General features: G+C 39.9%; 2 protein-coding genes across 3 annotated transcripts; one reads left to right on the forward strand and one right to left on the reverse strand.

Annotated features, from left to right (window-relative positions):
- On the reverse strand, positions 1-10,205 carry abraxas2 (abraxas 2, BRISC complex subunit). 2 transcript variants are annotated; one of them, XM_027274432.1, is made up of 9 exons: positions 9,993-10,205; positions 7,909-7,999; positions 6,610-6,646; positions 6,072-6,138; positions 5,354-5,544; positions 4,518-4,637; positions 3,846-3,930; positions 3,619-3,736; positions 1-3,383 (listed from the first exon to the last, which is right to left on the reverse strand). In XM_027274432.1, exons 1-9 carry the CDS (start codon positions 10,062-10,064, stop codon positions 2,812-2,814), a joined length of 1,353 nt encoding a protein of 450 aa, XP_027130233.1. In that variant the 5' UTR covers positions 10,065-10,205; the 3' UTR covers positions 1-2,811. The 2 variants fall into 2 exon arrangements, with proteins under 2 accessions (XP_027130233.1, XP_027130231.1); XM_027274430.1 differs by having other exon boundaries at positions 4,518-4,640.
- eef1akmt2 (EEF1A lysine methyltransferase 2) lies at positions 10,198-15,511 on the forward strand. The gene is made up of 6 exons (XM_010743853.3): positions 10,198-10,329; positions 11,204-11,269; positions 11,854-11,968; positions 12,356-12,463; positions 13,744-13,960; positions 15,156-15,511. Exons 1-6 carry the CDS (start codon positions 10,220-10,222, stop codon positions 15,251-15,253), a joined length of 714 nt encoding a protein of 237 aa, XP_010742155.3. The 5' UTR covers positions 10,198-10,219; the 3' UTR covers positions 15,254-15,511.
- Positions 15,512-17,185: the final 1,674 nt, after the last annotated feature.

Here is a 17,185-nt window from a genome sequence, read left to right on the forward strand (position 1 = left end):
TCACATATGCATGTCTCATTTATTATCCCCCAGTTTAAGAACCATATTCTCTGTGCTTGTCCAAGCAAGTCCTTGGTCTAACTTTCGTCAAGTACACACATCCAGATAAAAGCTGAGAAGATCTAAGCTGTGCGCTGGACTTTGTGCTTTCAGGGAGGTGTTGATGTTGCAATGGCCCACTCGGGGGAAGGGTCACCCCATACAGTAAGAGTACACGAGTGTATATTTGTATTATGTTGGAACTTGAAAAGGTATAGGATTCCTAACAATGTTAGCCCTCTCACGCTTTATATTCCAGTGATCCTCAGCACCAGAGCTCTGCTTTGGGTCTTCATTCTGGCTGTCAAGTCAGGGTTACACCTGAGGATGCCAGAGGGAAAGACTTAAGAGGAAATCATCTAGGGACTGAGGAGCAGGATTAGGAGTGAGGACCAACACCGAGAACTGCTGTTCTATACCACCACAACACTCAACCGAGACAAGCTTATACAGTAAGTGCTGCTTAAATGCTACCCCCACCCCCCCTTGACTATACATTCATTATATATGTCCTTATTATATTCCAGTAGTCAAAGGAAACCATACTCCTAACAAATTGATTTTCTCATTTCTTTTAACATTGCGTGATTGTGTTACTCTGGGTGATTATTAAGTAACATTTTGAGTGCCAGTTCCCGATAAGTGATGCGTTGGCATTACACATCAGGGCAAATGAAATGATCCTAAGGCAAAAAACATGACATACAAAACAGGCTGTGTAAATAAAGCAGAGCTTGTTCACAAGGCAAAGCTTCTCCCACTACAAAAAAAGGTCTTCATTTCCAAACCGAGTGCGACCTTCTGATCACTATGGTGGACGTCCTCCATGTGCAGTGCAAATGTCTGTCCATGCTGAATATAACAGTGTCTCGAATTGACCAGTTCATGCAAGGAGGGCGTCCTACATCAATCATTCCACATCTTGTTACTCAGTTGTCTTCAAATGGGCCAGATGTTTAACAAAAAAAAAAAAAAAAAAGATTCCCCGTGTTTAAAGTAATAAAGCAAGCAAACTCACAGCTGCAACCACGAGATACAGGTCCACTTAGAAGTCGTCGGTGAAAGTAGGGGCAAACAGCTTTAGGAAGCAGTGAAGATTGTTTAAAAGGTAGACAAAACATATCATGGAAAGAGAGGTAGGATTAAAAAAAAAAATAAAAAGAGAGAGGGAAGAAGAAGCTGGAAGTCAATTATTGCAAACACAATTTTGTTATAATTTTTTTACCCCTCGAGAGAGATCTGTGAATGTGTTCTGTGTGCAGATAGAAACTGCCCTGAGTGGAAGGCACTGTATACTGAAGCAAGGTCATGATGTTTTCATCACATTATCCAGGTCCATACACGTAACAATGAGCCAACCAGGTCAGAATACATGAGGTCTGCTATGCCAAGACAGCAAGGTGATCGCTCGCTCTGTTCCCAAGGTTACAATTGACACACTACAGGGGGTGTCAGCCTTCCATTATGACTTTAATAAAGAACAAGTCAGTGAGAAGTGAGCTTGAAGGTTATATGATCACGGTCAGTAGTATTGGAGACAACCAGCATAGTGAAGAGAAAGTAGCAGCCAGGTTTTTATGTGAAGAAGAACCGACAGATGCAGTTTTTTCTTTCTTTTTTTTAGTGGTAGCTCTCTGTGTTGCAGCAGCAGAAAGGGAACCTTAAGCATCTGGTTAGTAAAGCTACAGTACATTGTGTTTGCCCTGCCCGTGAACCCTGTACAACGCACAAAAGCTGAGCTGAGTTTGGCTCAGGGTGGTCAAAGAAGACTACTCAAGTGGCACAACATGACAGCATTGGTATAGCACAATAATAAAGAAATCTTAAATTTTGTTAAGTGCAGCAAAGCGCATACAATTTCAGTGTTATCCAAGAGGAAAAAAAAAGACATTGACATTCTGGTCAATCATTAGATTGGATCAATTAGATTAACTGTTAATCTGACAAAATATATATTTATGTATATATAAAGCACCCATAGAAGTGGCAGAGTAAATTTTGTTTGAAATCTATTCATCATTTAAATAGGCAAGTGATTGATTGATGATTAATTAACTAAGGACTGTGGAACACAGAAAGGAAAATGTAATAAGTCCAGAATCTAATGAGAGAAATGTGCATGTGAAAGAAATTCTACTTACATATATGTATATATATATTTTTTTCTTTCTTCAAATTAAAAAATAAAAAGTGAACAACCATTTGCCTACTTCATTTTTAAAATTGTTTGAAGGCCGCAGAATATTTTCCCCATTATTTTTCTTAGATGGTTTGTTTAAAAAAAAAAAGGCAAAAAAACAAATAGTGCAAGAGATAATGCACGAGTGGGTGCTCAGAGTGGGTGATGCAAACGTGAAACGAAAAGATAAAGGAAAGCAAGGAGAAGGGCCTGTCTCTTAGGATAGCCGGCTTGCCAACCACTTGGCATAAATTGCGTTGGAATATATCCACTTCTGATCCTGAAACCAAAAAACATTGACACTGAAGTACAACCCAGTTCCAAAAAGAAGAAAAATGAGAACCCGGACAACTTTTTCTTTTCCCCCAGTGAGACACACCTGTTAAGCCTGCAAAGCCTAGCAACGTTTCCCCTTAAAATGGAGATCAGACTAAGACGAGAAGAAATACTCACAGCGGGACACCACCTGTGCATGCCTTTCACTTTCAGGACTGGCACTTCTTTTGTCTATATTTGTCTATCTTTGATTGCTTGAGATGCCCACCTCTCAAGGTGTGTCACTTATTTGTGTCCCATACACACCCTGCATGTTTCTATGTGGTCTGTGAGCCACGAGCGTCCCCATCAGGGCTAAGGGCTGCCGGTCGACCTTGCGCTAAAATGCTGGCCGAGACCAATGGCAGATGAGCGGTTTCGCTCACTAAGTTCTCATATTCGCTACTGTCCTCATCTTCATCCTCCTCATCATCCTCATCGTCTTCATCGTCTTCCTGCCCTGCAGCTTGTCTGTCTAACGAGTCAGAGCTTGATCCGTCACCATTGCCAAGGTACGGGGTGCTGGGAGTGGTGACAGGATTAGAGCTGGCGCTCATGCTCAGCCCGAGGCCCAGGCCCATCCCAAGTGGACCTGGGGTAGGGTGTCCTGGAGAGCCCACAGCTTGGGGCCGGGGCAGTAGAGCAGCACTGGTAGGTGGGGAAGAAGAGGAGAGCAGAGAGTCATCCTGGGACGAGAGGTTGGCATAAGATGGTGGGTTAGGTGAGGTACTGGGCCGCTCAGGGGCAGAGGGTGTGTGGAAAGTTATCCTGGACACAGGGGATGCCTCAGATGGTTCTGTGTTCTCCTCTGGAGTGGAATGGGAGTCTGCGTTTTGAGCCTCACGGAGTCCTGTGGAAGAGAGAAGTAATGTAACTGTTAAAAGTGAGTCCAATAAATCGGAGAAAATCAAGTTTGACTAGTTGATCAAACATTCTTCCTGAGGAAAGACTCAGAAGACCTGAAGTGTTATACAACCGCTGCTTAATACTTCCCCAGTCTTGATTCCATTAAAAATTTAAATCAGCACATTTTAAATTTAATAGCATAATCCTAGTTTATTTAGAAAAAAAAAAAAGGTACGCACTCCTCTCCTCTTCTGCCGTCTTGCGTTTCCTGAGAGCAATTTGTTGTTTGAGTTTGTTCACGTCCTCTTGAATTTTCTCTTTCACACGTTCGCTTTGTTCTACCTCCCCGCACACAGCCTAAAACCAAGACAAACAGGTGAAAAACACACACACAAAAGGAAAAACAAAGAAAAAGAAGAAAAACATCTAGTGAGCTAAAAACATCACTACACATCTATCAACTCACCTGCACTTTATCTTGTAGTGCACTGTAGACTTGGAATATTGTTCGGATATCCTTCATCACACCATCTTTGTCAAAGAATTCAGCCCTGAGAAGACGTTTACCGATAGATATCAATGGCATCATTCAAAAACATAATAAATAACATCACACGGTACAAGCTCACCAATCAAGATCTAACATTATAAGCACATTAGAGCAGTGGATGTCTTTTATGTCAGTACTAAATCAAACATATCCCACTGGCCGTCACACACAAATATGAGCTGAATATAATCTTCGATAATCAGATGCTGGATAGACAGCTGCTGTCTAGATGACACTGACACATATTCAGTGGATCTGAGTTTATATAAGAAATACAGAGAATACACAGAAAATGTGCATGTGCAGCCTGTCACATACCAGCTTTCCACTGCAGCAACAAATATACACTGATACAACTGAGATACAAAGTAGGACTAGCACACCACCAAACAAAAAAAGTGTTCGTGGGAGGGAGGCGACTCCTACTGATTAGTTTAGGCAACAGCATGAGGGAGGGAGGGAGTAACACATGTTATGCCCTCAAGGTGCCGTCAGGTGAAAACAGGTGGCTGCTGGATCTCGCAGGAGACACACGGCTGTCTAAAATCCAAAAATGAGAGGTGATATGAAACCAAGTCCAAACCTTACCCGTGCTCTTTGATGACCTGGGTATAGCTGAGTGAGGTGTTGGGCACTGAGGAGACTTTGTATTCCTGCTGGCTTGTGTTGCCAAGGTTTGGGATTGTGAGGGTGATCCGCTGGTTGTACCTACTGAGTGGAGATGAGTTTTAGCACTTTTTTCCAGGACGTTAATACTACAAAGGAGAGCAGACAGCTGAAGACAAAAAGCAGGGAGAGAGGTAGAATGACACATAGCAAAGGAAAGTTGAGCTGAAACCGGGAAGTGCTCAGCATTTCATACATGGGGAGCGCACTCTATTAGTTGAGCCACCATGGCGGCCCTATTTATGAACGTTTTTCTTAACCACCTGATATATTGTGAGCCGCTGTAATAAGTACATTTCCCCAGTGTGGGATCAATAAAGTCTACCTTATCTTATACTACAATACTACATACAATTTTGTGACTTTGCAGTGTAATAAATGTATCATTTACACATGTACTGTACTGTATGCTCTGTCATGGCTAACTTTCTAAACATAGTTTCATACATCAAAAGTATGGATATTTTACCCAATTTTAATTATATTGTAGTGCAAAGGGCTCATTGGGATAATCTTTGTGTAAGGTAACAGGAGGCTAGAGTTAGATTTGAATTTTTTGATGACACTGGATCAGTCACATAATGAATTTTACCCAATCCACTTAATAATGTCATCATGGGTCCAGGTGCATGATCAGATTTCAGCATCCCAGTGGAAAAGGCGCTTAGATATAGGGGGGGAAAACAAACAGGAACTTTCTCTATGCAAATATCTGGTAAGTATGTGTGCGTGTTTGTTGGTCAACATGCAGTTATTACCTGCGGTTAGGTCTGAAGAGCACATACTCCAGTGCGTGCGTGGAGCTGTTGGCGGTGGAGATGAAGCTGAAAAGAAGGAAGACGAGGTCGGGCACACCAAGCAGCTGAGTCAGCTGTTTGTGGATGATCTGTTCCCTGAACGACATCTGCTGTTGCGTGTTCCTCCGGAACCGGTACCAACCGATGACGTTCTGCGCGAGCGAAGAAACAAATCTTTTAAAATGTGTTTAATCCAATAAAGTCACATTAATCTAGCCCTGTTTCTGATGAAGAAACATGCACACAGGATTAATCTAGCCCTGTTTCTGATGAAGAAACATGCACACAGGTGGCAAATATCTGGTTTAAAACTGTCTAAATCATTATGAAACTTGTACAGCCAATGATTGAAATGATTCAGTGATGAAAGGTAACAGAATTTATTTTAAAACAATGACACCTTTTGTTGTAAAAAGTTATATTTGAAGCCAAAACTGTTGAAATCTGGACTTTGAAGGTTATTTCCACAATATAACAATATAACACTTAAGTTATATTTTAAGATACGGCAGTCATTCATACTTTTAGTTTACGAGCAATCTTAAATTTACAAAAAATAACATTCATGTCGGCTTTCTTAGGATTCATTTTAGTGTAACCTTGATTTAAAAAGGACTTTTTCTTTTCTTTACAGCCACAATATACACGTTGAAATGACAACAAAAACAAATTCACTCACTTTCCGCCTGTCTTTAAGAATGCTGTTGAGATTTTCTTCATTGATTTTGCCTGCGTAGTCATAAAAGCTGAGAGGAGGGGAAAAAAAACAAGTAAGTTCAACCTGATTCATCATGCTCCTACTTCTCCCTGGCCTTGGCCTACTTCTATTACCCAATCTTGTCAGATGGGGCCATCTACTGTCCGATGTCAAATGAATTCAGCGTGTTCTAAAATGGATGTAAGGCAGCTGATGTATATATATTTACAGTGACCTAAAACTAAGATACTACAAGCTACTCTCCACAAAGACACTTTTTAGTGAGGGAAAAACAATAATAATAATAATAATAATTATTATTATAATAGGTCTCAATAAGAAGAAGCACTCTACATATAGGTATAGCCCTTGTAAAATTCCACTGCCTTGTTATGCATGTGTTACAATCATGACCAAAATACTGTAGCTGACTGAGCATGTATGTCTCCCTGTGTCTGTTCTACAGTCGTACACATGGTCACGTCTTATTGATAAGTGATGATAAAAGCTCATATCTTACCTAAACAACTGTGCACAAGGATCATGGTTATGGATTTCTGTTGGAGACAAACAGTGACAGATATTTCGGTTATGCAGAATGATTTGTACAAATCCAAATAATCTATAGTCCTGTCCCCAGGATGGGAAATTATCACCAACCATGGCTTGTGATGTTCACATTTTAGAAAGTTAATTTCCCACCCTGTTCGGCACTTAAACATTAAAGCCGAACTGGCAAAGCAGTAAAGCTTCTGTTACTGATTAAGTCACTTGGATCAGGACTTGGATCAACTTGGATCAGGACTTGGACTTAGTTCAGCTGTCTGAGTTTACAATAAAAAGTCACATACTAAGCAGACATTATTCCAGACATGTTACAATGAGGTCATTAGCATAAATCTACACAGGTCTGTGACAGAGTAAACTAAAGCAGATGGATATGTGCTCAGCAAACACACTTGTTGGCATCATTTCTTTGTCCCAGTTATTTTTCACATTCAGATGCATCAAAGCACACTTTCTCCTAATAGGAGTGAAGGGGCAGAAGAGAGACTGAGGAAGCAGTAAAACCATATAATCCACTGTTAATCTTTTTTTAATATCTCGCCATATTTTGGCAGATTACAATGTTATACTGATTCCTGTGGTTGTCCCGTAGTTACACTGACAGATGAGCAAACATTTTAAATTCAAATGTCGAAGAGCGTTAATCCAACAGAGCCATTGTGTTTTGTTTTTCCTCCTTCCCCTTTAAATGTGCCCTGCTGTCATCAGTCTGTGTGACTGGTACTGAACAGATCTGCTCTGTCACTATGCTGTTTATTCGATGAGGCATCTTCAAAAAGTTAATCCATTGAAAATGAAGAGTTTAGGATCTATAAAAACAGATAGTAAATGGCCCCGCACACCTGGCTGATTAAACTTCTCCTCAGATTAACGCTGAGGAATGCTACACAGGTAATTGCATCATGTCAGTGTGAAGTATGTATATAATAAATGTGGACTGAAAGGTGTCCCTAACAGATGAAACAAATTTAGAAGAGCCTCAGTCCATACACACCTATGCAGACTTAAGAAAAGCTCTTAATGAGTAAAAACACCTTTGGGCATGGGTGTACGGCAGCTTTAACATAACCTGTATTACATGTTGTTCCAAAGCACTAAACCATTTTGAAAAATTTTTTCAAAGCAGACATTTTGAACTGTCAGAGTAGAAAAGGGACAGCTAATATTAATAACGTTGGATTCGAGTGTCCCAGTATGCCACGGTGAGCCAGCATGCACAATACTGCAGAAGATGTCCGTTTTCAGGGCTTACCTACTACCTGGAGCAATTCTGCACTGCTGATCTGTGTGTCACTGATGCTGACAGTCTCTTCTTGCCTTACTTCTCCTAATAGGAAGCCCTCCTGTTTAAATACATTTGAACAAAACAGTGATTAGACAGAAACGATTAGTCTATTAATCAATAACAGAAAATGAACTGACGTTTATCACGTTTACAAACTAGCGTTACCGGAGAAAATTCAAACTATCGTTATATATTTGCCTTTAAAAATCTACAATGGTCACAAAATATTCTGGTTACAACTTTTTGAATGTGAGGATTTGCTTTATTAAAAATCTATGGGTTTGGCACTGTTGTTGAAATAAAACATGCACTTTGAAGACGCCGCTGTGGAAATGTTTTAAAATCAATTTTTGAATATTTTATGGACTGAACAATTTAAAAATAATAATAATAAATGCAGCCCTCAGTAACGTAATGTGGCGTAAAGAATAAAGGCTAGCCAGATGGATAATCTTTTCATTTAACAGTTTTGAATCAGAACCATAATAACACATTACTTCATGTAATATCCATCTAATGTCCTTCATCACTGCCGCTGTCAGACTCTACAACACCTGCACCACCAGATCAAGATGTAGTTTCTGCTTCTGTTTAAATTACCACTACGACTATACACCATAGATTTTTTATCTGTATATATTTATATATTCTGATTCCAATTACTTACCATGTGCAATATTATATTATATTTATATCATGGCGCACTTTACCTTTAGTACTTGTTTTGCACACCTATAAGATGAAGGACACTTTTGTCTGTTGGTTGTGTTTTTATTTTACTTCTTTAGTGTATGTTACACATTTTCTGCTGCTGTTTACGAGTGAATGAATAAAGTATAATCTAATCTAAAATAACAAAATCGACTTTATACTTCTGGGACTAAATGAAGTCGTTTTCCTTCCTACAACTAACTATCACTGAGAAGTGACAGCAGCTGGTAAACAACAGTGTTGCCTTACTCTACTATCAGCTTACTGTATGTGAGGAATGCGGGCTAACTTGTTAGCAGTAACTATCCACCTGTCCAGGCCGGCTTTTAAAAAAATCTTGACAAGAGGGAGGAGAAGAGATGTAGATTAGATTAGATATACTTTATCATCCCATCACGGGGAAATGTACTTGTTGTTACAGCAGCAGAGGAAAGTGCAGCATACACTACAGAATTAGAAAAAGGCAGAAAAAAAGACAGTAAATCAACCTTTAAACAGACAAGTACTGAGGATAACAGTGGCATGATATATAAAAAGAGTATTGTAATGTAAAGTGAAAATAGTGTAAGAAATATTGCAAACAAAGTGACCATGATATAAATAATAATAATAATAATAATAATAATAATAATAATAATAATATGTATGACGTTAGCTGGGTTAATGCTCGTCTTTTCCTTTCGATTGATCACAAAACATTGAGTTTCCACAACAAGCTGAAGCCTTTAAAAACAGATTATTTCTCACACAGGTCAGTCTTGTTGTTGTTAGACGGTTTTGACACAAATGCAACATTTAGCCAAGTAGCCAACGAGCTAATCTAGCACAATGCGGAAACGAGAACAAGAAAAAGGGTTAACGTGATCCACAGAGGACTTTTTCACACTTATTTTGGAGGACACACTAAACCTACATTAGATACAGAAACAGGTCGAGGTGTGCTACAGATATGAGCAGGACAGACCCACGAAAGACTTGGGCAGCTTGGCTAACATGCTAAGTAGCTTCCTACTGAGTATTTCCTGGAGTTCAAACTTTCCTAGCAGCGTTTCCTATATCGATATAACACGTTTACACTTTCACGTAGCTACATGACACCATCCTACACTCACTAGTCACGTCTTCTTGTAGCTGGCAGCTGCTTTAGTGCTCTGATTTAACCACACCTGCCCGGTAAATAGACGGAACCGACACTAGCTTTAGCCAGCAACAGGATGATGACAGTGGAAAACAACACAAACTAACGGCGCTGCTGAGCGACGAGAGACGTCGCCGAGCTGCCCACGCTTCAACAACCAGTGAGAAAAAACAGCGTTTTTTTAGAGTGGGGGGTTACTTACATGATCCGAGTTGCTGTTGGCGCTGTGATAACACACAGAACTAAAAGTATATCCCGAAATGGATGCCGCCATGATGGAAACATCCCTATCAATCGCGATGCCCCCTGCGGTTGCAGAAGCACGCTCTTCGGAACGCAATGTCTTCTGGGAGATGTAGGCGGCGACGGCGGCGGCTTTGCTTGACAGATAGAGAGAGAGAGAGAGAGACACGCTTCTTCTTCTCCAGCATGGAGGTCGCCACAGAGAGCCCACATGGCTGTGGAAATAGCTCGGACACAGAAGAGGACAGAGACTCGGATACCGACTTTGGACCTTCAAAGCTGGGGACGAAAGAATAGTACGTGGCTGCTGTGCTCCGTTAGCTACCGGGTGCTAAGTTAATGATGGTTGGTTATAGTCGAGCTAACTGACATAACAAATATGTTTCAGCGTTTGTTTCTGTGTTTCTATGACTTATTTAGACATTTAGTATATTTATATTACTATATTTAACTTCGCCTTTCATACAGAACTGTAGCCCAAACTGTTACAGAGCAGAGTAAAAACACAAATAGACAAAAACTAACTGTTCCTAAGGCAACAGAGCAGTTGAATGAAAAACTAGAGATTAGAAGAAGAGTGAAAACACAACAACCAAACAAATAAGAAGTAGAATTAAGACCTATAGGGTAAAAAGCATACTTTAAGAACAGCTGCAGTCAAAGTAGATAAAACCTGTACAGTAACTAAGTAACAGGGAGTGATCAGGACATAAAAACTCAGCAGTGAATGGCCACAGGGAGTGATCAGGACATAAAAACTCAGCAGTGAATGGCCAGGTACCTCAGGTAAAAGCTAAAGAGGTATGTCTTAAGTTGTTTTTAAGGTGCATTTTATACAATATACAGTAACTTGGGTCAACTCATAACTGACACCTCCAGCATGTGGCACTGAGAGAGCAACAGTAAAAGTTGAATTGTTGGCTAGTGTTGGAAACAATAGAGAAGATTTAGAGATTTGTCATCTTAGTTTGCATTTGAAGTTACAGTGACAGAGTTTTTGTAGGTGAATGTTTGCTGTCGACCTTTTATTATGTGCGCTACACTGTCGTCTGTGCTGTTATGCTGTTATTGGATGCTTGAATTGTCCTCTATCACTGAACTATCTATATATCTATCTGTCATAGTATTTATATAACTGATCGTGACTTGTTATTGTCTGCCTTTTTGCAGTTGGGAAGCTACATACCAAAATGAGCTTGAGACATTCAAAGACGTTGGGGATGTTGGTGAGATATGGTAAACATATACTTTACTGACATGCTTGCCAGAACAAACCCAACATGTCCACTGGTTTTTATTATTATTATTATTACTAATAGGCATGATTATTTGGCATGTCAAAATGTGATGATTTGTTTAACACAGTGTTTTAGCATCCTTTGCACTGTTATTATTAAGTCTGCAAGTGTTATTGTTATCTATATACACCAACTGCTGACTGGCTACTTCATTAGGTACACGTACAATCCAATATGATGAATTATGACAACTCTGCCATAAATTAGTAAACTTTTATGAACTTTATGAAGTAGAATTTATGGCAGAGTTATTACAAGTATACCTAATGAAGTGGCCGGTTGGTGTAAATACATATAGATATACATATTTATATATATACTTTTTAAAAAATCAATATCTTATATGTTTACCTTTCAAGCTCCTTGGCCTTAGTGGCACTTATGTGAATATCTGTGTATATTCACTGGGAGCAGCATTGTATTTGTACACACAGCTGGCCAATAAAAGTGATTCTGATATTTTATCCCTGACAAATTTTCATTACTAAAGTTTGTGTGTGTGTGTTTCTGTCTTCTTGTAAGGTTTGGTGAGGAAAGCATGACCCGCGTTCTGCGATGGATGGACAAAACTACGATTCCAGAAAATTCCGCCATTCTTGACATCGGCACTGGAAATGGAGCCTTTCTAGTAGAACTGGTGTGAAGAGAGTAAAAATAAATCATGATCTTTATTTTAGACATATATCGCTTTAGTGTTCTTAAAGGGCCAGTTCACCGAAATTACAGCAAATCACAAAACTAAAGCACAATCTGTGGATCATCCAGGGTCACAGGAATATTGTTGTATTTTTCTAATCCTAAAAAGTCATAATCCAAGTTCCTTTCACCTCCATTGCATTGCGTGACTATCTGTATGATTAAATACCACTAGGTGTTAAAGTGGAAATTATGATTGTGTTTAAGTGATCTGAGCCTTTAATGGACAATTTGTGATAACAGCTAGGTTTACTGTGATGACCTTATCAATAGACATTTCTACAGTTGATAACCTTTGTGTTTTTTTTGCATATGTGTGTGTGTCAAGGCTAAACACGGATACAAGAATCTGACTGGTATAGATTATTCTCCAGCGTCTGTGGAATTAGCCAGAAATGTTCTGCAGGCGGAGGACTTGACGGATGTGACTGTAAAGGTGGGTTCAGGTATTAAAATTCTAGCATTATTGTACAGATAACCTACACTAGTAGCCACAGGGGCTTCGCTCTGTTCGTGTTTATTGTCATAAGAAGTGACCAAAAGTTGGGGAATGTAAACTGGTACCATGCATACTTTCTAATTAATCCATAATTCCAAAATGTCAATGATACAATATAGCTTTCAGGATACTGTAAGCCAGCCTGGACCTGGGAAGGTTAGAGAAAACTCTTCTGTGTTTGCTATGTGGGAGAGTTGGATAGGAAGAAGGCCCTGAAAGTGATGGAAGTCTGCCCGCTATTTAGATTAAACCACCTCAAACCTAAGTGAACTGGCAAGATTTAAAACGTCTGCAAACACACACATGCAAGAAAAACAAGTTGTAAATGTTGGTCGGACTATAAGGGATGTGATGAGTGAGTTTTCCTCTCCTGTGTGCGTGATACAGTTGCATATATGTTATATGCATCACACACCTATGATGATGTGTGCTTTGCTTGGGCAGAAAGCCGTCCACTGAAGTCAATATTGACATTAGTTGGACAGGGGGAGCTCAGCGCTTGTAGGACTTTCTCTGTGTGTGAGAGAGTTATGGTATGTTGGCATCTTATTCATTATTTCAGTACTGCAGAATGCCAAAATAACTTCTATCAGTGTGCTCATTTTCGTGTGCATATGAAGTCTGAGGGAGTTTGAGGAGTTTCAGCTCATGATAAAAAAAGCTTCTTCATCAGGTGTCTTACTTCAAAGATCATTCTCAGTCTCAAATATGTGTCAAGCCCTGCCTGCATGGACATTAGTCACCGTCTGCTGCTGCTTTGACACATCACCTTCACACAATCCTTCAACGTCTTCCCAGTTTTTTTTCACTTAACAGATGCGCACTCAAATTGAACTCCGGTAAGTTGCAACAATATATAGGCATTTCTGTCTCCAGTGAATCACTTGTTGATCCTCCTTCATAAATCTCACAATTTGTGACCCATGGTTTGTGAGTATGTGGCTCTTGAGCTCTCCCCAGAAATCTGGTGTTCTGCCCTCTGTCCAGATAAAGGGCTCCTTTCACTGGTGGTATGGTAGGTCAGTAACCTCGGCAGAATTAACTGCTGTCATGGCAGCAGTTGGAATTTAGTTTTAAAGTTAACCAATAAGGTATGACACATTTCGTCTCGGATGATACTGAAAAAATTCTTCTAAATCTAAAATGTCAGACTTGACATAAGGTGCCTTAATAGAAACAAACTTTTCCTGAACTTCACATCTTTTTCTTTCTTTTAGGAGATGGATTTCTTAAACTGTCAAGGGGAGCTAAAGGATTTTGATGTCTGCATTGACAAAGGAACATTTGATGCAATAAGCTTGAACCCAGAGAACGCCAAGGAGGGCAAAAAACTCTATGTCCAGGCTGTAAAAGATGCTCTTAAGGACAGAGGATTCTTCGCTATCACTTCCTGTAACTGGACAAAAGGGCAGCTGCTGAACAGATTCAGTGAAGGTGAGTTGAAGTACTGAAATTAATTATTGTGCACCTGATTATTTGTTAATTTATCTGCTTATAGGACCTGCCCGTCAGGGTATGGGGCTCTCCAACAGTCATACAAGGCAGATTGACTTGAAGACCAACCCAATTAAACCCAACCTTTGATCAGACATTAAAAATGTAAATTAGGATTGTATATTCTATATAATGTTCTACCTTGCTATTGAGCAAGCACTTCCTTGTTGAATATTTTCTGGCTGTCTTTAACATCTTATTCATCTTTGTAAAGTATTGCAGAAGGTAAGAAGACAAATATGAGGCAAAAAAAAATACTATTTGGTAGCCAACCAGACGTAATAAAAACAAAGGAAGCCAAATCCATTTGATCTCTTTCATGGTTTGGCTGTTTGGAGCTATTTTTGTATGAGCGGGTCCCCGTTTTGTTTATCTTGCACATGCATGTGCGTGGCATGATGCACACTCCTGCCAGTTGTGTCACACTTGTACCAGGTTGCAGTAACACACCAAGAAATGCTGCAATATACCCACAAAGACAAGAAAAAGAAGAAGAACGCTAAGTAGTATACGATGATGTTAACAAGGTTGGGTGTAAAATACTAATGTTTAATGGAGAAGGAAACATTTTTAGACCTCAAGGATACATACATTGGATTTTGGTGAGGAACACTGAATGTAAACAGAACTTTCACTTGTTTAAAAGAAAACCGTCTTACTTCATGTAGTGGACTGTGATTTAGAGTGGTGTCTCTTTGTCAAGTAACCTTGTTATATTTGGTTGTCTGTTGTCTGAACCTCAGTCAAAACACAGACACGGTTCCACAACCACAACAGTTACCTGGCAAGCTTTTAAGCTGCAGGCAACAACAGTCTTGTAAAGTCAGAATTTCGGCATGCTTCCAGTAGCTGTCACTCCTCTCAGTGTAGTCACTCTGGAGAGCCTGCAGGGGGCCAAAGGGCCTTGAGATCTCATCTGTCACACTGACAGCCTGCCTTTACTAGGCCCCAGGAAGCACCACAGATGGTGGATGGATAGTCCTTTACTCACAGTGCTTCTTCTAACCTCTGTGTAGGCATAGTCAGCATGAAAAAATTCTTGGCGTCTGCGTTTTTAAAACAACAAGTTGATGTTCGGGTAGTTTGCATAATTCACATTTCTTAACCTGCATGTTTTCTCTGTGTTGCCTCACAGGATTCGAGTTTGTACAGGAGTTGCCTACACCCAGTTTCCAATTTGGAGGAAAGACAGGCAGCAGTGTGGCAGCACTCATCTTCAAGCGGGTACTTTGATACACATGAATCCAGAGGATATTTTTCATTCTCACTTTTTTTGTACAAGACATTATTATGTTGTATTCATTTTAAAACTTTGTGTAACCAGGCAAATATACAGTGTAACTGCGTGAGGCAGGAAATAAATCACTTTTTGGTATGTTGTTACTGTATCCACAGTGCTACAGGCACCTGTTGAAAATATGTATATAAGCCTGTTCTGTAATATTTGTAATCCATTCAAGATTGTTTCAATAAATATCAGTTTCAACTAAATGTGAAATTTATATTCCTTGCATAATATCTCGAGGCGCCACTGTGGCGCAGTGATTAGCACCATCAGTCGTGACCCTGCTGTGGCAGGGAATTTCTGAGTTTACATGTTTTCCCCATGTTTTTACTCTGGGTGCTCTGGGTTCCCCTCGCCATCAAAAACATGTATGTTAGATTGATTCTCTTTGACCCCAGAACTGGGTTTGGTCCCCACACAGTGGCTGCCCACTGCTGCCAAAACTTTGGCCACACTGCCGACCTACCTGTGCAGCCCACACGTGACATGTTGCTGTGGCAGCATTAAATTTGCCTTGTATCCACAGAGATGTCGCTGCAATGAGTTCAATGCAGGGAGTGAATTTCCCCCTGGGGATCAATAAAAACAAGTGTTTGAAAACTCATACACAGGTAACAAAAACTTTTAACCTCTGGGTAACATAAGTTCTCTCTGGCATTTGATGTAAATGTAGGATCCCATGTCTTGTGGTATTAAGAGCTTGTTATATGTGAAGTCTTCACCCTGCACCCACTGACACATACAATGTCATATTATTTTCCTGAGGCTGTTATGAAAATAGTTCAGCTACATGATTCTTCCTTGATTTGAATTGTTATTACAGGCCTTGGGGCTTAAATTTATTCTGTATTCCTTTAAAGAGGACTTTAAGAGTAAAATGATTTTTCCCATATTCTATAAATCATCTTACAGACCTCCAAATTACTTTGCAAGGATCCTGTTGAGAGTCCTGACCCACAATTTGAAAACCACTGTTCTGTCTTACCAGGTAGTTAATTGCATCCATCTTTCATGTTGTGAGTAATAGCCTGTACCTAATTGGCTAAACTGGAAACCAGCAGAGCTTGGGGTCCAGAGGACCGTGATTAAGAATGTCTGACATAATGAATAAACAAGAGGTCGTGGCATCTGCGGAAGAGAAGCCTGTTTGCCATTTCCTTCCTCAATGGCATCATTAATAACTGCCAAACTCTGCATCCTAATTGCAAACTCTTGCCAGTGGTCCAATGGGAGCCATTGACGTTGAGGCATGCTGTTGAGTAAACACATGCAAGCTTTACAAGAATTACTGCCTGGAATTTTACAAGGCTCTGGATATCCTGCCTGGATGTGCGTATTATACCCACATTTACAACTTTCAGAGATTTTCCCATGAAGTGAAACCTCCATTGAGCTCAACTGAATATCCTCTCCTTTAACTTTGTCGGCATTCCCACTCACTTTCTTTAAAACATCTTGTTAGGCAGCTCTTTGAGTGTTTTTCATTGTGTCGCAGTGTCATTAGAATTTAATATGTACTGAGGTTACTTCCTTGAATATACTGTAGCCCACTCCTTTCCCTTGCACAGGTGCTGTTGCTAAGAAACTACACCATACTTCTGTTTGCAAAAGTAAAGTCATGAGTCATTTGATCAGTTTTGTGGATCCTGCACTGTGACAGGAGTTAAATCATCACTCAGGAAATCTTTACTTTTAGAGAAGTTGTGTAAAACTTGATATTTATGGAGCTCTTGGTCACTAACTAATGATGGAGATCCAAAACCAGTTTGAGCAATATGCTCCTGACAAAAGTGGTGTAAGGCAGTTACAACAAGCTCCAGTGCCAACTACTGTGATGGCCCCTAAAGATCGTACATGGTCTTGTGTTGTTACCAAGCAGC

Source organism: Larimichthys crocea, chromosome III, assembly GCF_000972845.2.
Source record: "Larimichthys crocea isolate SSNF chromosome III, L_crocea_2.0, whole genome shotgun sequence".
NCBI classification, from domain to species: domain Eukaryota; kingdom Metazoa; phylum Chordata; class Actinopteri; family Sciaenidae; genus Larimichthys; species Larimichthys crocea.